General features: G+C 38.4%; 1 protein-coding gene across 1 annotated transcript; it reads right to left on the bottom strand.

Moving 5' to 3' along the window:
* Nucleotides 1-147: 147 nt before the first annotated feature.
* LOC128375265 (nardilysin-like) lies at nt 148-22,680 on the bottom strand. The gene is made up of 31 exons (XM_053335568.1): nt 21,854-22,680; nt 20,138-20,381; nt 19,211-19,292; nt 18,213-18,366; nt 16,993-17,066; nt 16,725-16,820; nt 16,421-16,543; nt 14,804-14,861; nt 14,078-14,151; nt 13,590-13,659; nt 13,236-13,313; nt 11,894-12,014; nt 10,291-10,349; nt 9,909-9,963; nt 9,679-9,783; nt 9,109-9,232; nt 8,648-8,734; nt 7,200-7,319; nt 7,019-7,070; nt 6,462-6,612; nt 5,187-5,314; nt 4,692-4,854; nt 4,448-4,479; nt 4,074-4,212; nt 3,914-3,961; nt 3,755-3,807; nt 2,948-3,031; nt 2,616-2,706; nt 2,272-2,388; nt 1,347-1,436; nt 148-1,215 (listed from the first exon to the last, which is right to left on the bottom strand). The coding sequence occupies exons 1-31, from the start codon at nt 22,063-22,065 to the stop codon at nt 997-999; spliced, it is 3,303 nt and encodes a 1,100-aa protein (XP_053191543.1). The 5' UTR covers nt 22,066-22,680; the 3' UTR covers nt 148-996.
* Between the last annotated feature and the right edge of the window lie 436 nt (nt 22,681-23,116).

Consider the following 23,116-nt stretch of genomic DNA (forward strand, 5'->3'; position numbering starts at 1 on the left):
GCAGAATGTCACCAGCCACAAGCCAGGCACAATAGTCAGCAACAATAATCAGCAACAACCTTTTCCTTGGGGAAAGGGTATAGCCTGTGTGTATGAGTTTCACATAAATTAAACCTGTGTAAATTTAACAGCAGACACTTTACTGAGTCACCAGCATGTAAACATTTGAAAGAGACCTCTCTCACTCAGTGGATCCAAGTAAGTGTGTAGTTAAATGTGGTTGTATGATTTGTATGTTAAGGAAATTGTGCAGGTGTGTCCATTAAGTTGGCATTTAGAGAAAATAAAAATAATCAGAATGTCGAAAATAATGTTATTTTAAACTCCTTCCACCTTTAGTATTAGCTGGTAGAGAAAATGTAGTTTGAGTGTACTTTTACTGTGAAGACAACTGAAGAGACAACTGTATTTTCTGTAGTCAGCACACTAACATTGTTCTTCCATTCACTCTCCAGTCATTGATTTATTTCTTAACCACAGCATTATCCAGGTTAGCTAACAACAGCAGCACACATCAGAGCTTGAAATCCAGCACCCAATTACTCAAATTCACACATGTGGAGTTCAAAAGGACACAGCATCCAGTTTTTACAGTTAATTTGTGTTTTTAAAATGGCATTAAACTCAGTCAGAGTATTCATGGTTGTATTAGCAGCGGAGCTCAGAGAAATAAATGAGAATTCAAAGATTTTCAGTCAGTGTGGGATAGAGAAATAGAGTGCTCCCGTGCTCTTGGTTTTCGACGATATAAAATAATAGAGTGTGAGAAAGCAGAATTGATTATCACTTAGCTAAAAGAAAACTCTATTACCACTTCCAGGATTTTTGTTTATGCACACTGTGTTGGTAAAATCCAGTCCAGAGAGGAGGTAAAGCTGATTCAACCTTCATTCACCTCCACATATTAAATTACTGCTTCTCTAATAAGACAGAGTCCCAGAACATGGCTCTGTAATAGGCCCAACCATCTGTCTGGCCCTCAGTCTAAGCACAAGTTTAATTGACTATCTTGTGGTAGGGGAAGAGAGGTAAGCCTTCTATGAAAGCAGGAATGTCCATGATAGCTATGGCACCCGTCATCTTGGCGGAGGGAGAAAGGTAGGTAAGTTTTGACACCTCCCCGTAGGTAGAGTCACTTAAATCCTCCCGTTTGTCCTCTTCTCCTTCTTTACCACCACCCTCCTCATCATTCTCTTCAGCACCAAAGCCCACCACCTTAGTGAGAAAGAGTGAGTTTTATTTAAATGCAGTGTTTACAGGTGCACAGACAAGTAACAAAAAAGCTACATATCCCCCTCTTGCTCTATTGAACATTAACAGGCATGCAAAGATGAAGCATCACTTACGTGCACGCTGAGTTTCCGACTGTTCTGTCCTTGATGCTCATGGAACCAGGATATCAGCTCATTCCTGGTCATCTGCTTCAGAGCGTCAATCTAAACACACAAACGTCAGTGTGATCCAATTTGTTCAACATATACAATCTAAGAAGTTCTAATTTTGACACAATCTTCTTTTATGGTAAATGTTTTTTTATAGTGAATTGATTTGGCCATCTCAATCTAAAGGGCAAATATTAACAGGGGGAACAGTACAATAAAGTCAAGTTTGAGATTAGGCTATTTTACTGGAATCCTAGCAACACCTTCACTACAATTTACATGCACTAATGAGTATATGAGTTTCTTTATCACATCAGTTATATTCTTTTTAATGTAATATTTCTTTACCTGTTATGTTATGTGCATAAAATAACCTAAGTGGAAATAGTGCCATGATGTTTCAGATTTAGTGGGGTTGGATCAATTATGTAAAATTATCTTGACTGATAGCATGAAGGTTATACTGTGACAGTGCGCTGTCCCCTGGCTAAGCTGTATGTTGCTTTCTCCTGATCAATTTTGTACATTTTATATTATAATATGTATCCATAAGCTATTATTTTTGACAGCTGTCTCTAACTGAACCATCTGGGATAAGATCAAGTCTAATAATCTACTCTAGTTTAGAGAATTGACAGTATTAGGTTCAAGATTTGACGTCAGCTGAAATAAGAGTTTATTTTTTGTGCATTTGGTGTATTTGAAGTATGGATGACAAGGGTGGGATGAATTGTGAAAAATACAGAAGTTTAGGGTTGAAATAATATGAGGATGTACTCCCATTGTAACAGAGATATACTATTTCCCTGTGGAAGTAAAGGAATTAATTGTGAGTCAAAACATGCTCCCCAAAAGCAGAAAGAAGAAATATGCATGTGTGTGTCCTCACCTCTCTATTAAGCCTATCAAATACATACTGCTGTGTGACCACCTCGGCCCAATTCCTATCCACCTCCTCCCCGAGGTGTGTGTCCTCACACTCCTTCAGCTTCACTAAAGCAGTGACCTGTCCAAAACAAACATACAGTACATTAGAGTTTCTGTACACTGTTGACTGTTTGATAACTTGAAGTGAAACAGCAGCTCTGATGTGTTATTAATCTACCAAAGTAACTTCAAGAACAAGCTCTGACATTTTTAGAACTTTTTTGGATATATATCATTTATTGTGATTTTTCTGTTTTCCATATCTATGGGAAGCACACAAATGCATAAAATCTCACACATACAGACCTGAGTATTAAAGGCTTCCTCTGTCAGCTCATTGAGTGTCTCCCCGAATGAAGCCAAGAACTCTTCAATCTTTAACTCCACCAGCTCGGTACTGAGAGAGATAAGTTCATGAGAGGTAAGAGATATTGTATATTACATATGGGCTACAGGCTGTGTTTGACTCTTTTCCTCATTTATCAGTTCCACTGGTTTCTCTTTGTGGGTCCACGTAGATAAATTGAAGCTTGGGTGAACAGTAAGATAAATTATACCTTGGTTTTGGGAAAGCGGTTAAGATAAATCATATCTTGCTTTTGAGCAGATGAAAGGTTAAGATTGTGTTGCAGACTCACTTGAACTTGGTGGCCTGTGTTTCCACGGTGACAGAAAAGCCAAGAACACCTGAAGTGTTTCTGCAAGTGGGGTAGACATGGTACCTGCAGGAGAGATTTTATTTAAATTGTGGATAAATGCAAAAAATAATGTTCTAATGTCGCTGGGGCAAACTTATAAATATTGTTAGCTTTCAAATTTTAGACATGCACAAAGAAACTCCTTCAGTCTCCAAACAAGATCAGTTAATTCTTTTGGAAAGCAAAATAAAAACCTATATTAAAAAACAGTGAGGCAGAGATGGCAAGTCTCATGTGCATACACATGTTTTTATACCCGATCACAATTCAGTTTTTGAACCTGAGTGGAATTTGCAAAACTAATTTAAAAAGTCAAATAAAGTAGAAAAAAGTTTTTAAAGAGTTGGAAAAGTTGGCATTTTGAGAAGCAAGAATCAAATGCCAGGATGTATCAGATTTAGTGGGGCTTGATCAATTATGTAAATATATAATGCAGAAAAATACACTACGATTCACAATATATGCAAAATTCACCTATGGTGAAAGAAACGTAACAAAATTTAAAACATAGCAAAAATGATTTTGTTTATTTTTTAAATGAGACAAATCAGATATTTAAAAATTAACATTTACTTTAAATTAATAATATTTGTAAGGTAAAATATTGTTTCTAGGTGAAAGCAAGTTTGAAAAGATGAGCAGTTTTAGGGTTTTTTAAGTTTAATGTAAACATGATTCAAACTGTATTTTTACAAACAGTAAACAACCCAAAAAAACAATTTCACAGATGGATAATTAGATACCCACCCCAAAGTCTCTTTGGTCCGGAGGAAGTCAAAACAGGGTTCCTCCATGTGCATCTGAAAGACAACAGCTCAGTCAAAGATGGAGGGACAATCAGGTCGATAGATAGAATAAATGGAGAAATGAATGGGAAAAAATTAGGTAAAACATTTCAGTACTCACCACCAATAGTTCCATCAGTGTGTGTTCCTTTAAGGCCTTGGGACCAGACTAAATAAAAAATGTAAAGAAAGAAAAACAGGAGTGAAATAGTGTTCCTTTAAAAACAAATGGTGTTAAATGATATTAAAGAAGGACTGTAGACATGTGATTATGTGTGTACCTGGTAGTAAACAGTGACTTCAGAGTTGGCATCTCCCTTACTGAGTGATTTGACTTTACAGATGTGATGCTTCAGAGGAAGCTCCACCACTCTGAACATCACTGGCACCTCCACTGGCAACTTGGAGAACTGCAACTTGCTGCCAGAGGAGATGAAAGGAGAAAAGGGGGAGGAAGGGGGGGTTGATAGAATTGAGGAGGGACAGAAGAAAGGAAGAATGAGTGGAGATTAAAAAAACCCAAAACAAAGGCGAATAATGGATTCAACAACTAAAGCTAATGCAAATTACAGTGTATGCCAGCTAATGAATACATTTGATTGTATAGTATTGGTATTCTCATTAGGGAGTGCATTCAGAGTAATGGCTGACTTACTCTGTGACATATTGCAGAAACTCCAGCGACTCCTGTGGAGGAAATACAATAAAGGGATTATGCACAGGTTCAAAATAATAAATAAAAGAGAGTGAGGAGAGGGAACAAACAAAAACACAAGGACAATGCCAAGAACACTCAGAATCAATTCATACAAGTGCAGACATGAACATGAACTAATTAGCTAATTTAATTTCACGGTTAATCAATCTACATGTCCATTTACTGACTGCCATCCACTCACAGAGCTGGTGAAGTTGCCCTGCACCAGTCCTTCTGCATACAATTGAGCCCTGAAGCTCTGGATGAATTCCATCAGCTCATCACTGGTCAGACCAGCTGTCAGAGTCTGATACTTCTCCACCATGGACCAGCGAGAGTGCTCCAAGATTAACAAGCGCACGTCCCTGAGAGAGAGAGAGGAAGGCAGAGGAGGAGGAGGAGTAAAAGAGAGAGAGAGAGAGAGAGAGAGAGAGAGAGAGAGAGAGAGAGAGAGAGAGAGAGAGAGAGAGAGAGAGAGAGAGAGAGAGAGAGAGAGAGAGAGAGAGAGAGAGAGAGAGAGAGAGAGAGAGAGAGAGAGAGGAAGAGCGGAGGAAAATAGGACAACAAAAGCAGGAGGATTTTCTATTTAGGGCTGTCACACATTTCACCACTAGAAGGCATCACAGACTTGGAGATAACTTCAGCGGCAAGACGATATTATCTAGGGAAAAAAAAGGATAGAAGGTAAACAACTGACTTGCCGAGCTTCTCGGGTTTAATGAGGATGTTGAAGTAGGTTTTCTTGAGCTGCTCTGCGAACATGCTGAAGACATTAGGCGAGACAGAAAAATCAGCCAGGTGGTCAATGATCAGGTTGAACAGCAGCTACAGAGAGAAATGAGAGGGAAGGAAAAGCAGAAGAGATGGAGAATCATCATTATTCTGTATCAAAAAAATGAACAAACCCCAACATGGGTATATGTGTGTCAACACTGCATATGTGCATGCATATACATTATGTGAGCAATTTTACTAAGATAAGCTTTTAAAGTTTCTATGTGTTGTTTTTTTAAAATGTGATTATGGCACCATCCTAATTATCTTAAAGGCTTTTGTTTGTTTGTAGAAAAATAATCTTGTGAAAACTAATGCAGTGATCCTTTCAAAGATTCCACTAACTCTTGCAATAATAATAATAATAATAATAATAATAATAATAATAATAATAATAATAATAATAATAATGATGATCATAATAAATAATAATTCTACCACTAGATGACTTTAAATGTCCGTTAAAGGTGAAATGCTAAAAGAATATACAGTGGGAAATACTTTTTAATAAGCCACACATATGAGAAACATAAACTGTTTGTAAATTGTCACTTCTGGCTTTAATAATGATAAATGCATCTTGTACAGACTTGTGTCACATTTAATAACTTCTCAGAATCCATTATTACTTGAAGAGCATTAAGAAATTATTCAATAACCATTAACAAAGCTATTGGTTGGCAAACATGCATAGAGTTTTATGGTCAGTGTTATTTTTTATAAAGTTATATCAAACAGTTATATATACACACCGTAAAAAATGTGATCAATGGTTCTCAAAGTAATTATGACAATAAAGAGACATATAATGTTATAGAGTAGATTTAAAGGAAAGTCATTTAATAACTTTTAATCAGTTAAAAAGGATTTTAAATTTGTCACTTTATTGCCTCAATACTGTTATGTTCAGTCTACTCACTATAATGTGTCTCCTTGTTGGCTTGATATTTCATATTGCTATCTTAATATAGGCAACAGTTAACGTAAAAGTCAGAGTGATGACATGACAAAAAAGAAAAAACAAACTTTGACATACAGTATGGATTTCTCTGATTGTACGTTTTGAAATAATGTATTTACTGCTTGGTGTGTGAGCCATACGTTGCCAGAAAGATCCTGTATATTGTTTGTGTAGATATATGTGTGCTTATGTATCTATATCTGCATGGTGTGTTATCCATCAGATGCATTTACTCACAGGTAGCTTGTGGTTAAACCCTTTAACCTTGATGACAAGGCCATGCTCACCGGCCACCAGTTTGTACTCGAGCTGGGCCACTTCAGCATCATAGGCTGGTTCTGCCAGGTAGTGGCACAGGATATTGACCAGCAGGTCAAACAAGACCACACTGGGAACAGAGGGAGGAGAGGAGGAAGGATAAAGAGAGATATAAAAGAGGTGGAAGAAGGGGAGAAAGGTGAGAAAAATGAGAAGGAAAACATAAAACAGGAAACAGTAAACAGTGAAGCAATGGAGAGATGGAGGAAATGAGAGAGAAGGTGAAAGACAGGAGGGAACAAAAGAAGAATACAAGACACAAAAACAGGAGAAAGTGATAAACAAGATCAACAGTGAAGAGAGGAAGGACGGGGGAATGATGAAAAAGAGGGAAACAGGGAAAATGGTGAAGGGGAGGAGAAACCACAAAGCAGAAAAAAAAGAATGAGGGACGGTAGAAAAGTGAGAAATGTTAATGAATGTTACAACAGGAAAACAAACACTATTCTCAAGGTGGTATATTAGTCTGAACTCACTTTGTAGCAGATTGCTGGATTACAGGGGAGATTATGTGGAATCTGATGTAGGCTGCAGCAGGAGAAAGGACAAATGGTGTCAGCATCTCCCTAATGTTACTTAATGTCCTTCTGCAAACATCTTGCACGCTCAGTGATGCACACAGTAAAAGCACACACTGTCTCATGGAGGCACACACACCTTTTGGGATTTTGAATTTGCTGTCCTTCTTGTACCACAGGCAGCCCCTGTCGCTGTCGGCTATCCGGACAGGAAAGTCTGTGTCTGGGCAGTCAGAGGGCTTCAGGGTGAAGTCAGTGGCTGAGCAAAAATGCACATAAACAATAAAACATTATCATTCCACTTGGTCCAATCTCATAAATAATGTGTGAATTTTAACAATTCAGTACAGCAAACCCTGTTTGGGATAAAAATGCAACCACTTGTCAACACATAGAAGGAAAGAAAAAAAAACACTGTTGTGACAATAAGTGAAGCTGCACAGTTTCACCATATTTATAAAAAACTGTTCTGTTGCCTTCCAAAATGTATAGACAACCACAGTGCCAAAATGCACTAGCCCCACAAGTCTGGTGAGAATTGCAGAGATACTTATTTATTTTATATATTTATTCTAATAGATAATATTAAAAATCATCACACTTAATTGATGTACCCTAATTAGCCCAATAAACACATTTTTTGTGTCAGTCATATAAATATGGAAGTATTTAGCACCTCATTTTGAGGTGTGTTTCTGTTCATCTGGTGAATTTAAGTCCAGTGGTCACTCTCCTTTAGCTCTGTTTTAAGCTCTATCAATTCCTGAGGGAAATATCTGTGTCTGTTTACTGTTTAGTGCTGAGCAGGTAATGTATACATTGGGTATTTAGAGCTTTTTTGCTGGAAACAGCTGCCTGCTGCAGCCAAAACTAACACTATAAGAGAAATGAGAGTCAACCAAAACAGTAAATTTGAAGCCAGACAGCTAAATGAGCTGAAACTCGCCATAAAGCTCCGTAAAGCCGAGGGGAGCTGCAGAGTCGGGTGATAATTCTCTGTAGGTTAATCACTATGACGCCTCTGACATTACACACTGTCATTTGATCCATTATTGTAAAGAAATATCAATTATAGCCGCTTTAATTACATGTAGCTCATTAGACAAAATTGGTTTAGCTATACCGAGGTAGACCAGCAAAGACAGAGAGTCGTAATTTTGGGAGGACCAGTGAGTTCACCAATAAAACAGTTGGTAAATGGTAATGGGCATACCCGGGTGTTGAAAAATCACGAATACGTGCGCTCCTGATGGGATTAAAATCGTTGACCAGTGCAATGAAACTGAAATCACCCCACCTACCCTTGAGAAATGAATTCCTTCTGAATGGGGCTTAAGACATAAAGGATAAGTTGACAATTAATTAGAGCATCTCCATTAGATCACTGACTAACTGCCAAAAAGGCAACTGTTCCTCCAAGTCTGGTCAATATATCTGATTACTGTATTCGTTGGATGGATGAATGGAGAGTAAAAGTACAAATTACTGGACCATGTCTCATTCATGATCATCTAACTGGACAGATTTCAGATACTGTCTGAAGTTTTGGGCCACAGCAACCCATTTTTTAAAAGTTTATTCACTCACCAATAAACTTATTTTCAGCAGGAAGGTGGAGGTCACTGTTCAGCTCCAGGTTTCCTGTCCAACGCTCCATCCACTCCTGCTGGATGTCTGTGTAAAGGAGGGGAAAAAGGAGACAATTAAATTTCTATTCAGTTATGAATATTTCAAGTTATATATTTTAAGCCAAAAGTCTAAAAGAGATTTGTGATTTGGATTTATATCCTGAATGAGGGGCTTAAACCCTCATTTTATTGAAAACGAAATATTGGTTTTGTAAATGTTTTATCTACACGCTGTTCAAACACTGTAGTTTGCCATCTAAAAGACAGAGATAAATGCTGGCATTTATGCTGCTGGCTGCCTGCATTATATCAGGATGAATATCACCGCACAAGAGGGAAAAAAAGACATTGTGTTCACTGAATGGCTACATTGTGGGAAGGAGCTGTTAAACTGAAAACAAGCACACACAAAAAACACACCCTCCATGCTGTATTGTGTGCCAAACCACTTCTCCCTGAGGGGACATTGGCCCTCATGTTCTGGTGACAACAGCATCAGGTTGGACTTCTCAGGGGTGAGGAGGGACAGAGCTGCGCTGATCACCTACACACAGGCACAACCACGCACAGGCAGACACACAAGGACAGACACACACATGCACATACAGGCGGATAAAGTCAACTTTTCAGCAAGTGAGGAGAGTAAATGTTGTTTTCTGAGTTTCTAAATTACTTGTTTATGCGAGAAAGATTTTAGCCGTCAATCAGAGGCATAAAATCTGAACAGAAGATACTTTCATCACAGAAAATGCGAAGCCACAATTAGACTTAAATTTCCGATGCACAATAACATCCTCTAGTCAGAGACTTTACCAACTCTAACAAATATATTTCCAACACCAAACTTCTATTCAGGTGTATAAATCATATCAGGCAGGAAATAACATTTAGTGAGTGGCCTATTTCAATAACACCCTTTTTATATTAGGACATTTTGGAATAAGATCCTGAATTGGTTCACTCTTATGAACCCTGAATGACTGAACTTACTTCTGGATCAAACTCAAACATCAGCTGATCTCCTGTGAGGAAGTCTTCTTTAGGGAAAAGCTGCATGTTCTCACAAATGTCCTCCACATACTCTATAGGGTCAATCTGAGAAAGATGAAATCAAAAACAGCTTTTGGCCACCCAGCTTCACCTCCAAAAACACAATATTCAGTCACTTTTTATCCAAAAAAGCATCTAAGACAGCAGCGCATGAATATATGGATTCTTACCTGCTCCTGATAGTGAAACTCATTCGCTTCAATCTTCTGAATCTCTTCATATATTCTGAATGCATGAACAAACAGACAGAATTATTGCCTTTATTCTTCCCAGACAGAAGCTCAGATGTCACATCATCAACACAGATTATAGAACATAACAAAAACAACAATATAGCCATAAATACATAAATGACGAAACAAACAAACAAACACATTAACCTGTCATATCCTGTATAATGCCATATTTATTACTTCCCATCTTACTGTGTACTAAAAAGCGACGCAGACAGAATATAGAGGGTATTTTTGATCATAAAAGCTTTTTTTTTTTTAATAGCTAATGTGCCTCTGTTGTGCCATTTTGTGAGACTACGTGTGTGAGTGACAGTGCCTTTTCTGTGGTCCAAGTGTCTGCAGCATCTTCAGGTACTGGAACACAAGGTGAGTCACCTGTGAAGAACCCGCAGAGGCACAGAGATTAGACATTATAACATGAGTCTATACCACATTCATTTGTTGGTAAAATTCCTCTTTGTTACTAGAAATGACAGTTAATCTGAAATGTATTGTTGATTTTGATAAACCATAACAATTACACTGATGTCAGAGAGAGGCAGCCAATCATTTTCACTACGATTCTTTGATTACAGTTATTATACCAAGCTACAACAATTCATTTGGAAAAGGTGTTTTCATTAGAAAAACTGAAGAGACAGTAATGCGTGTCTTTATTCGTTCCCTTTTAGAGATCCAAGCATGTAAATGAAAATGTCACCTCTGCTTTTGTGAATAAAGAGGAATAATCATTAACTGTGAACAAAAGAATCCTCAGTCCTGACGAATCTGTTTGTAAGAGAAAGAATAAAGGCCAAAGTATGACTTTCATAATTGCTGTGCATACAACAGAGTGTAGAAAACTCATTGGAGCTGCTCCCTGAGGTTATTTTAACTCACAAAAATTTGGGTACTTTAAGGTATATTTAGCTGTTTTTAACAAAAGTTTTCTTCCTAATTTTTAGTCACATTTTAGTATGTTTAGGTTTTTCTTGAATTGCAAAACTTTGGCAATTTAAGGTATTTTTTGTTTGTAGCTTATCTTTTATATTTATGGTATTTGGTGTATATTAATATTATGTAATTCATGTGATGGTTCTATCTGTATGTTGTGTTGAATGCTGTCCCTATTGAAGTGAGAGCACGAGTTTCATATTGTGGTGATTTGCTGTGAGTTGAATAAGAGGAGCTGTGCAATAGAGAGCCTGCCAGTGATAATCCAGCAGTAATTTTGTAAAGACTGACAGTATATTGTACCAACCATCTTCCACCTACAGTACCAGACTCTCTTTATAAGTCTATTCATTCATAGAGTACATTTAAAAACAACAACTCTTAACTATTAAATCATGAGCACTCTGTGTGGCGCACTTGACTGCAGTTTGTTCCCTGCAGTGTGTTTCGGAAAATTAGCACCTTCTGATCTAAACAACTCCAGACTGATCCTCTCTGAATGGAGGTGCGAGGGATGAAGTGCTCTCGATTACAAACCACTATATCCTCAAGGCCGCTGCAGCATTTATACAGTTGTTATCAATGCATGTTTGTTGACTAAAACATTTTCCATTAAGTACTTAGGATTAGAAAAAAAAGTCCTCCTGTTGAATCATAGTCAGCTGCCTCCCTGGTCAACACAAGAGTTGTCATAGCAACTGATGACACAGATTGCTTCCTTGAAATTACCTGTTGTATTACTTAAAACAGACAAATAGGCCAGCTGGGTCCTACCTGTGTACATGTAAGTTGCAATGCAATGTGAATATTCAAGTATCTACACCATACAAATTCCTAAGCAGGCAACAGATTATAGCAAAAATATTAAACATTTATTCTCTATAATCACAAGTAATAATATTAAGATTTACCTATATATTAGACATGAATGGATACACTGTTAAATGTTTTTAATGGGTTTTCTCTGTTTACGTCTGAGTCTGTACCTGGTAGAAGTTTTGGAAACCTTCATCAGTGAGGGTGATGGAGATGGAGAAGATGGAGTAGGTGGTGTTTTGGTCAAAGCCAGTTTCACTGTTGCCTCCAAACAAAGCCAGAGCCCAACACCTACAATCACACACACGCACACACAGAGAAATATGAATTCACATTGATTTGAAAACAGGACTGCTGGATGATTCAGAAAGAGAAACCAAATTAAGTGTTGAAATATGAGGAGGATAGTGAGTAGAAAAAGGTGTCACTTCATGTTTCTTGATCGCAGACAATTTTAAAAATGCTTTAGTGCTCTTGTTGGGACAATCAGCTCAGCTTTAAAAATCCTAGAATGAAGAAATACGATGCGGTCTTTGTACGCTGCAATCGCTTTTCATTCATTTAAAGAATGAAAAACAACTTGAAGACATTTTAGAGTCAGGTAATCCATCACGGTGAACCTTGTATCTGCTTTCATCTGAATAAAAGACATGTGTCTGTTGTGTGTTAATGCCGTTCAAACACTCAGGTTGGTTTGAAGAGTCTTATGTGCATATTCACCCAAGTAGAGATGATGTTCAATGTGATGGATCACATCAAGCAAGTTTTAAATATATGAACGTTTACATACTGCACTGAACTGAAAAACAAGCATGATAAAAAAACATATATAGTATACTTTTTAAAATGATACGTGTTATAGTATAGTATACTTTCTTATCAATCTGTTGTACAGTACACTACAAAATCACTGGTATGCTCCCTTAGCGTTTTTGACAGCCAATTGGTAGCATCCCAGACAGATGTGCAGACAGACCATTCCCCAATTTCAGTGAGGGTGAAAACAATGGCCCAATTTTAAAACCAGCCTCTGACGCTGAAACTGTCTGTACTCAATAAAAACAACCACTCTACTGCCTCGGCAGTTTGTTTCAAATGGGAATTGAGACCGAGTACACTCAAATCTCACTGCTGTCATTTATCAACAGCTGAAAATAGCAGACACAGTAAACAGGAATATTTTATCAAATGCTCAAAGTGGTGCTGTTGGTAAAGGGACTGTTCGATAGGCTCTTGGTATTGTGGGATTACAGGATTTGGTGAATCATTTTGCCACTTATCAACGAGAGGCTGAAATGCTCTTGTAAAACCACATCCAGGGATGAGAATGTATGAATCACATCGCCAAGTGGGCTGGTAAAGTGTATAGTTTGAAGATTGGGCTCAAACACTCTGGGCTCCCTCTGAGCTTCAAAAAGCTCATGTATACCAAGCAAATTGAAGACCTTTTAATTGGGTTTTTGAAGCACCCTCGAAATAGAAAAACAAACAGACAGAGGCAATAACACTCACTTCCTCCGGAGCACTGAGAGGATGCTTCCTGTGCCTTCATGGCCAATAAGCCATGAGATGTAGTGGAGAGGTTTCACTCTGAAAACAGGAGGGAAGAACATGAAAAGGAGAAACAAAAACATTGATGCAATCCCTCTACAATCATAGTATCTTTTGGCTGGTTTAATTCTATGTTTATATGAAGATGACACTCTGGAGAAAGGAAGCAGGGAAATGCTTAAAAGAGAAAGAAACACATTTCATGCAATTTCTCTACCGTCGGGGGGAAAGTGTGGCCTTTAATGAACCATCTAAATCTATATAAATGTGCTTTGTGCAATGTGCTCTTTATCTATTGCACTGTCTGTAGCTCACCTGTAGTATTGTTCCTGAGGGGGAAGAGCCCAGGTGATATTTAAAGCATGAACTTTCCTGACAGGAACAACTGCAAACACAAAAACAAACATTTAAGAGTGTTAGAGTTCTTGTTGCTGCTAGATTGTAATTCCTCCTAACCTTTAAAAAAAATAAAAAATTAATACCATTAATACCAAGCTATGTCTTATCAGTCTGCATATGTTTACAGGTTATATGCAGTTCAACCACAGGGTAACATTTTCTTATTTTCTTATTTGAACACTTTTTAGAGCCTTGAGTAGACATAATTATTCAGTACTTTATAAGAAAAAAGCAAAAATGACTCAGAAGCCTGAAAATACAAATTTGACACAGCACAATGTTTTTCCCTGTTTAAGCCATCACATAACCCCTGTGATTTATTTTGCAACCCCCCAGATTGGAAACCACTGTTCAGAGTACCCCAGATGTGTTCAGTATTCAGAAATGCACAGTAAGATGGATACCTCTGTAGAGTTTGTTGAAAGCTGATGTATCAAAGGGATCTGGCATATCAGAGAAATCTGGCTTGGGGAGACCACTGAAGACATAAAAACAGAACTTTGAAAGGCAACAGTCATGGTTCTTTATTAATGGACATCAATTAAACAATCATATACAACAGAACAGAGAGAATATTATTTTTGTTGTAATTACACTGAAGAGATAGTTGAAAGGTTGGTAAGAGACGTTTGCTGATGACTATCTCCACTTACTGTTTACTTTTCACAAAAATAGCATGTTGTTGCCGTTAGGTATAACTCTAAAAATTTTGATTTTCGCTTGATAAAAATAAATCCACTTGATACGATTTTATAAGCGCATAGATGGTAGAAATTTCATACACCCATACAGTAGCATGAAATCCTTTAATTGAAATGAAATCATTAAAACCTGGTGGATAACAGTGATATGCATGTCAATGCTGTCGCAATGACTCATAAGGCAAACAGAGGTGGATATCTGTAAGAAAACACTACTTCAGCTTAACTTTAGGGAGAAATGATCCCTTTCAGGTATGCGGTGGTGGAAAAAAAATGTTTGAGATGAAGTCAGGTAAAAAAAAAAAGGAGCAGTAAGAGATGGAGGAAAGCTTGACATTTACATTTGAGCTCAATCTTAAAGTATATTCAGACTCAATCTATAACACACTGACACCTCTCCACAGTGAGTGTCTCTTCTTCAATACTCACTTGTTAGGCACCTTGCTGAAGATCTCTCTCACCCACTCCTCCAGAGTGTCCAGTTTCTCTAAAGGACAGACAGAGTGAAGGAGGATAAATTAGAACTAGAGTGTGTCTCAATAATTCTGGCTGAAAACTCAGATTTATGGGCTGTGGGGAGAATATTTGTTTCAGAGCAACTGTAGTGTTGAGCAAAACTTAAGTTTCAACTAAAATTTTACCCCTTACAGGCCCATTCTGTTAACTGTTTAATTATTATAGATTATAGTGGAATTCACATGTATGATTATGGGGTTAACTGTAACATATCTAGATAAAAAGCCGGCACTCTCAGTCTTTCTAACCAAAGGAGAGAGACATGCATGCATGCACGCACACACGCACGCACGCACGCACGCACGCACGCACGCACGCACGCACGCACGCACGCACTTAAAGCTGCAATGATTAGATCCATTAGTCGATTAACAAAAAATTATTGGCAATGATTGTGATAACCAAATAACGATTTAAGCAATGTATTTTTTTAGCAAAACACCACTGGTTCCAACTTCCCAAATATGGATATTATCTGATTTCCATACTCTATATGATAACAAACCAATTATGTTTGGGTTTTAGACTACAGTTGGGCAAAGCAAGATTTCTTGAAGAGTAACTAAGGGGTTTGGGAACTTGGAATGGATATTTTTCACAATTTACTGATATTTTATGAACCACGCAAAAAATGAATGAATTAAGAAAATAATCTAAATTTATCAATAATGAAAATAACAATCCAATCCTCATTGAGCTTCCTTTCTTTGCTTGTGAAAGCACTCCTGTCCTGCACACAGCATGACTTCAGATCGTGATTGCTCACAGCATGGTGGAAAAAAGACAGTTATCGACTATATTCTTTAATAAAATGTCACACGAGGAGGAGTTGCTCCTCTGCATTTCTAAAAGAGCAGCTGGCTAAGGTTAGTTTGCTTCTGTCAGTGGTGGATACACATAACATATTTGAACAAAACTCTGGGATCTGGATTATTAAAATCACTTGAAGTCATCACCAATTAGCAAGAATACAGTAAAGTCTCATGTCAGAAGACAAACATCAACTTTATTATTCTTACTTAAAAGCCTCATTATTTTCCCATTAAAATGCAGGTTATATAAAATGTTTAATGTTAAACTTTTACAGTGGCTGACTTTAAAGGTGAAGACAGTGTTTATCGAGCACTCGCAGTTTCAAAAAGAAAGAACTCAGCTGTTTTACAAGGAGCATTTTTCTCAGCACAAATGTCAACACTTGTCATCATTTGACTTGTGTGCAGCAGTTAATTAGCTGTGTGATATTTTCTGTGAAACCTTAAAAAAAAATGTGTTACATAATTTGTATCTGACTTTGTTTCAAGAAATATAGCAATTTGAGTTGATTCATGAATGATTATCTCTAGCTGACTGAGCATGGATGAAGTGAATCTTTAGAGCTGCGAGTAATGATTGCTGTAATTGTTGATTAATCTACGGATTGCTTTTTCAATTAATATGTTCATTTGGTGTATGAAATTAATGAAATCAATCAATTTCTAACTACTAATTGCCTTGTTATTGATTATGATAAATTAAATAGATTTTCCTGACCTTTCGACTGCACAGCAAGAGTCATGTAGTGGGCAGAGTAGTGCTTCTTCCAGAAGGCACGCAGCCGCTTATAGACATTGATCTTCTTCTTCTTTGGCTCCTGCTTCAGTGTCTGCGCGTTTCCTGGTGTTGTCACAATTCAACAGATTATAAAACACTGTGGGAAATTTGTATACAAAAAGCCTGGATATCAGGCAGACAGGAAACTTGGCGTCTGTCTCAGCACTCCTGTTTACTATTGCTGAACATACCCCAAGGAGGCCCTGCGTGTATTGTGTCCCAGTGGTTGTGTTTACCAACTCACCCCAGCAGAACTTGCCCATAGGGTGTCCAGGTTTGGCCAGACTGCCAAACAGCATCTCCTTCCTGTGGGAGTCCGACGGCTTAGCCAGCTGGTACTCTGACAGACAGAAGGAGAGACAGAAAACCTTGAGACGACAACAGAAAGACGGTGATCGATGGTGTGTAAAAGAGATGCGTGAAGAGAACACAGCAGTGCGGCTGATGGAAAGTTTAACTCTGAGTATGGCAGCTGAAATTTAACTTCTCAGCACAGAGGCACCAAGACTCACCGCTGTCAACGGCCTCCACCTCCCTATCGATGGCGTCTCGGATCATCAGGGGGCAGATGAAGAACTGAGCCCACCTAAGAGGGGGATGAGAAAGAGAGGCCATAATCAGGGGCCACATACCAGCCAAAGAGAAAGGACAGAGGTCAAACAGAAACAATCAGACTTAGACTGGTACAGAACACAGACAAGAGTAGAATTGTGACTGATTGAGCGTGTAACGTTTGTCTGAGTCTCTCACACAACAAGAGTCAGTTTCTCCAGTGGTTTGTGACTTCAAACTTCTCTTTAACACATTCAGTCAACACTCATGGTAAAGTGAGTGTTGACTGAATGTGGATTTCTGCATCACTAAATTAAAATAGGTTGCACCACACAAACTAATTCTTATATGGAGACTAGTTACTAAATACTTAAACCCAGTAACCCAATAACTGCAAGCTGCATAACTAACTGAACCAACTGACACAGCTAATGTTAGCTTGCTAATATATTACCTCTTAACTGAAGAGTAAAAGAACTAATACAGAATAAGGTCGACAAATCTGACCTGATACTTAAACATTTTAAATAATGATGTAATCTGGAAAGATATTAAATTACATTTCACACAAAAGCAACACATTATCACAATTTACAAAACGTCGTCCTAGTCATTCCAAACAGTATGAATACTACTAACTATGATGCACATATTTCTACATGTATGCATATATAACAAAATAAAGTCATAGCAACATTTACAAAGGATTAACACCTAATTTTATTAAAATGTTTGGCCTACTAAAACTGTTCTTTATGTAAGTTATACTACAACTTGTGATACTACTATAGTGACTTCATATTTACATGGTGGACTGCTTTTGAGTGAATCATGCAACAGATCTTTCCTGCCAACCAATTTACATACGATTAAATTGTACCTTAACTAGCCAAGATGTTTCTCAAGTTTTAATGGTGCAACCTAATTTAGTTTACTAGTGTTGCTAAGAAGGACAATCTTGACCCATTGTGTCAGTGACCTACAGGGTAAAAGTTGAGAACAAAAGAGTATTTAGTCTTTATATAACACAATAATAGAACAAGGCTTTTTGCTGGTATGTAATAACAGTTTTAAATTATTTATCACATTTATTTTCTCCTTTTCCCATTACTGTGGTTTTGTATTTATCTGTAAATCATAATACATGCTCTGACAACAAAAACCTCTGATCCTTCCTCACCTGTCAAGAGCCTCTTTGAAGCTTTTTCTCTGGACGTCAAACTGGAAGACGGTTCTCTCGCAGTCGGTGGAGGCGTTGTCACTCCCCCCGTGCTTCTTGAGGAAAGCATCAAAGCCGTTTTCAGAGGGGTATTTCTCACTGCCCATGAACACCACTGGTATATAACGGGAAAACAGTGGGGGGTGAGAGAAGGGTAGGGAAAAGGGGAGGGAGAGAAGGGAAGGGGGGGTTAAATCAAACTATAAAAACCACCACTACTTGGTGATGTACTTTGGCCAAACACAGGCAGCATGGCAATATATTTCCAACCAAGTGAGAATGGAATAGGGTAGCTTTTTTAGATATAGTCTTAAACAAAGGCTCTAAATATTGCTATAAAAATTTGGTGTCAGTTTTGACAACAGCCTGTAAGAATGAGCAAGTGCTTCTTTTTCAGACTGGCCATTCAGGAACAATGTTCTAGGTATCACGTCAGTACAGGAGACGGATATAACCCCACTATTTCCCCACTGACAGTAGCATCAATAAAGTGGAATCCAATTTTATAGATTTGTTGCTTTTCAAGAGAAAGTCTTGCCTTTTTTTTTTTTTTTGGCTCAAAGAACATCTTGCTATCTTACACACACTGAATGCAACAAGTTCATGCTCATTCTCTATTGTTTGATGGAGGGTATTTGAGAAAATGTCAGATATTATTTAATGGAGTAGAAGTAGACAACACAGGCTAAGGATAAGGGGGTACACTCGATAATTAGAATAAAGTAACTACTGGAATACATGGCTGCTCAGGTTTCTCTCGTTTTTGTCTTCTTCAACAACGGGGGAGAGGATAGATGGATGATGTCATATGTTGTCCAGATTATAAAACCCTCTGAGAAAATATCCTATTTTGAGCTACATGAGTCAAAGGCACTACTAGACAGGTGATAGAAAACAATGTAAGTGACTCCAGAGGTTAATTAACCCATGAACAAATAATGTTGAGGAAAATTACTCACTGTGTTCCAGAAAGTGGGCGAGACCTGGGAGGTCACTGGGGTCACTGAAGCTGCCCACTCCAACACACAGGGCTGCTGCCGACTGACACACACACACACACAATAAAGTTATGTTCAAGTCTTGCAATGCACTCAACTAGTAACGCACTCACAAGATTTTAGGTATACTTTGTGTATTTTTAACTAGGCTAGCGGCATGGCGTTAGGGATGACAATATTAGTTAGTTCCTCGATCCAACACCTTGATCCAGACTGAAGAGCTCAACAATCATTGGATGGACTGCTGTGACATTTTGTATAGATATTCATGGTCCCCAGAGGATGAAGACTAATTCATTTTGTGACCCTCTCACTTTTCCCATAGTGCTAGCTTGATGTTCACATGTTTGCTTTGTACTAAAATATCTGAACAACTATTCAGTGAGTTGCCATAAAATGTGGTTCACACATTCATGTCAGCTTGAAGATGAATTGTAATAAAAAAACATTTTAATCACCCTGATTTTTCATTTAGTGCAGGTAAGATGATGAACATGGTAGACATGCTAGCATTGTCAGTGTGAGCATTGATAGGCTTAGTCTTGCTTAAAATATATTTTGGGTTATTTTTGCTTTTGATAGTTAACAGTAGAGAGGAGTCAGGAAGTGAGGGAATACAGGGGGGAGGACGTGTTACAAAAGTCCCCAGCAGGACTTGCTGACCATGTCACACTTACATGGTCAGCGTTTTGGCCACCCGGGCAACCTGTGAAGTTTGTCTACTTAACAACACAATACTCTCCTGTTTAAATAGTACGGTCAGTCCAGATATTTGATTTCAGATCATATTTCTTCAGTTTCCACTGACTTAACTTACCTGCTCTCCTGATACACTTAATAGACATAGAAGTGAGACAAATGAGTAGACAATACACTTCACTGTGATACCTGTTTCTCTGCATTTCCCTTCTTCTTTTTCCCCTCCATGTCACTGTCTTCATCATCATCATCATCACTGCCCTCTTCATCGTCACCTTCCTCAGACCCAGACTCGTCTCCAGATTCATCTTCTTCCTCTTCTTCCTCTTCCTCTTCACCTTCTTCATCTGAGTATTCATCTTCCGATGCTGCTGCTGGACCGCTGTAGTCTGAGATGAGCAGCACTCGCAGCCCATTTTTCAGCTCAACATACCTGATGTGAGTAAAGTCAAAGGTTAAAACAGCACACAGAGCTTGAAGATACAGTGCTGCTCATGTCACAGTCTTATTTTCAACAGGCTGTTAGCTCAACTGTCTTCTACACCCTTTGAGACTTAATTGTTTTGTGCCTCCTTGCAGCAATTTCAGTATGCCCCACAGAGGCCTGAGGCATTTGTGTGTGTGCTTATAGCATGAAATCGGCCCACCTAACTACAGTACAGAACAATAGTGCTGTACGGAGGTGGAAAAGAGGCTCATTTTTGGATTTGGGTTAGTGGATCTGGGTCATTTCTTCAGCACTTTCATGTTCACAAATACAAGAAAGAGTATTCTCAGATGTATTTCATTGCACATACAACAATTTAATAACAATGACTGAAAATAACTGCAGAATAGAGGAAATTAATGATGTAACAGGACTGCAATGCATAATTAAAATACTCAGGAGGATGTTAACATCTGATTTGAGTGAAGGATTTTTTTCCAAGTGTGTCTTAAAACATTAGTCAGGTGGCCACATGAACGGTGTAACTGCTTTACTTGCTGTAATCATTCCTCCGGATCATACTAAATCTGACTAAACCATCTTTTTTGTGTTACCAAAGAGGAAATTATTTTCTAAAAATACTGTGATTTTGGAAGATGCCGACTTAATATGCCTCATATTAACTTCAAATAAACTTTTTTTGTTTTACCTTTGTTGGACTACAGCATTCTGCTCTTTATAAATACATCTGAGCAGTTCCTGAAGAAGTTAGATACTGTACTATGTCCCACTGTACTCTGTACGATGCTACAGAGTACTCTGTATGTCCACAGACTTTCACATTCTTGTTTGGTTTTTATATATAAATCTCTTCTTGGGTTGGTTCCTCTTTATCTGTATACATACATGTGTAAAAAACAGCATCAATATGGCCTGCGCTCTCATGATATTCTGCTGATGTGGTTCCCCAGCACTAGAAAAGCTTTCAAATTTGCTACCCTTTACTTCTGGAATAATATACAGAAAGACCTCTCATAGTTGAATACTATGGGAGAATTTAAGTTAATTTTCAAGCATCGAGTGGATACTCTTGATCAGTGTTATTGCTCTTAAATGTTTAAAAAATAGTTTCCAGGAATTGTACCTGTTAAATCAAGATAACTAATCTTGTATTGTATATTAACTGGATAATGTGTTCACTTGTCTGTTGTATTCATCTGACTATGTTGTTTATATTTATTGTTGTGACCAGGTTTATTCTGCTCTCTTGTCGAGGTCACTCTTGAAAAATATAATTTAATCTCAATGAGACTTTTATCTCTTGCATTGGAAGCATGTTAGAAAGTGTTCACTGTATAAACAGTGATTACAGCATACAGAAATATCAGTGCACATAAGTGTACGTGAATATCAATAACACTTTAAAAAAGTAGGCTATGAACCACTCCTTTAATTTGTGTGGCAGAAGTATCTTTTACCTATACTCTTTGGGATCACTTGGTGACTTGATGATCTCGCTGTCTCCAGAATTATCCTCTCCTCCTCCTCCTCCGCCTCTTCCTCTTCCATCCCCTTCAGCCAGGCTCTCCCCCCGGCACACCGGATCTGGATCTTCTGCTGAGGCCCCTGCTTGGACCGAGCCTAAAGAGTCCGACGGCGGGGTGCTTTTGGATTTGTTTGTCTGCGGCATCCTTAACAGAGATGATGAGACTTTGGCACTGCGGGCTGACAGCAAGGCGCGACCATAAACAACAGGACAGCTCGCTGTCAACGGTAATTTACTCCTCAGCACGGCAACACACCGTGTCAGCCTGCACACAGCTATGATGAAGACCCTCCCTGACAGAAACTGAAAGCCCAGAAACCAGTAAGACCAACACAACACAGATTCACCAAGACCCAGAGGCCTATGGGTTTGAACCTGAACTGTCACACACACGAGCCAGCGCCCACAATGCAGCTATTCACACAGGCTGTCTGGTGGTTTCGCCCTATTCAGCTGGATGTCAGCTAAAATGTGACCCAGCCGGAGCACCACAACAAAACCTGAAGCTCTCGTCTGCAAGCAAGGCAACATATGAACCACAGAAGTCTATAAAAACACACAAGAAGAAATGAATCACTCTCCTTTACACACAGAGAAAGATACAAACATAAGCGTGCTACAGACTTCACAGAAGAAATTTATGTCAACAAATTAAAAATATTTTTTTTTCTTTTTTTTTTTTTTAAGAAAAGCTTTAGCGGGTTCAGTTAATACTTTGTTTCGAGGAAAGGCCGAAATGAAACTTTTACAAGTAGTTCATGAAGCCGGTGTAGCAACAATGTATCCATACCTTTCCTCCCTGCTGACAGCGTAAGGGGCCTGAGCAATAGTGAATGCGAGTGTCTGCTCAACAAGGAACGCTGTGATTCGCTGAGAAGTTTCGGTGTTTCACTATAGCGCCCTCTGATTGGCTGTAGAGGCGAGGAGGCGGGGTTTGTGAGTTAACACGTGTGCGCTGTTCAGTCCAGCCAGGAGTGGTTAAAGTATAATGAGCCGCAGGGACGAGACACCTGGATGCACCCGGCAGCTGCTGCCTGCCATCTGTTTATGATTATGACTGCAAGACTGAAAATGTTCAACCGACCACTTGTCATACTCGGTAAATGTCATAACTCAGTTTGTATCTTCTTAGCCAATAGACCTATTAAATAACCGGTCTCAGCTAAAGTGGATGTGAATTGTCTTGTCAGCTAGC

The sequence above is a fragment of the Scomber japonicus genome, chromosome 16 (assembly GCF_027409825.1).
Source record: "Scomber japonicus isolate fScoJap1 chromosome 16, fScoJap1.pri, whole genome shotgun sequence".
NCBI classification, from domain to species: Eukaryota; Metazoa; Chordata; class Actinopteri; order Scombriformes; family Scombridae; genus Scomber; species Scomber japonicus.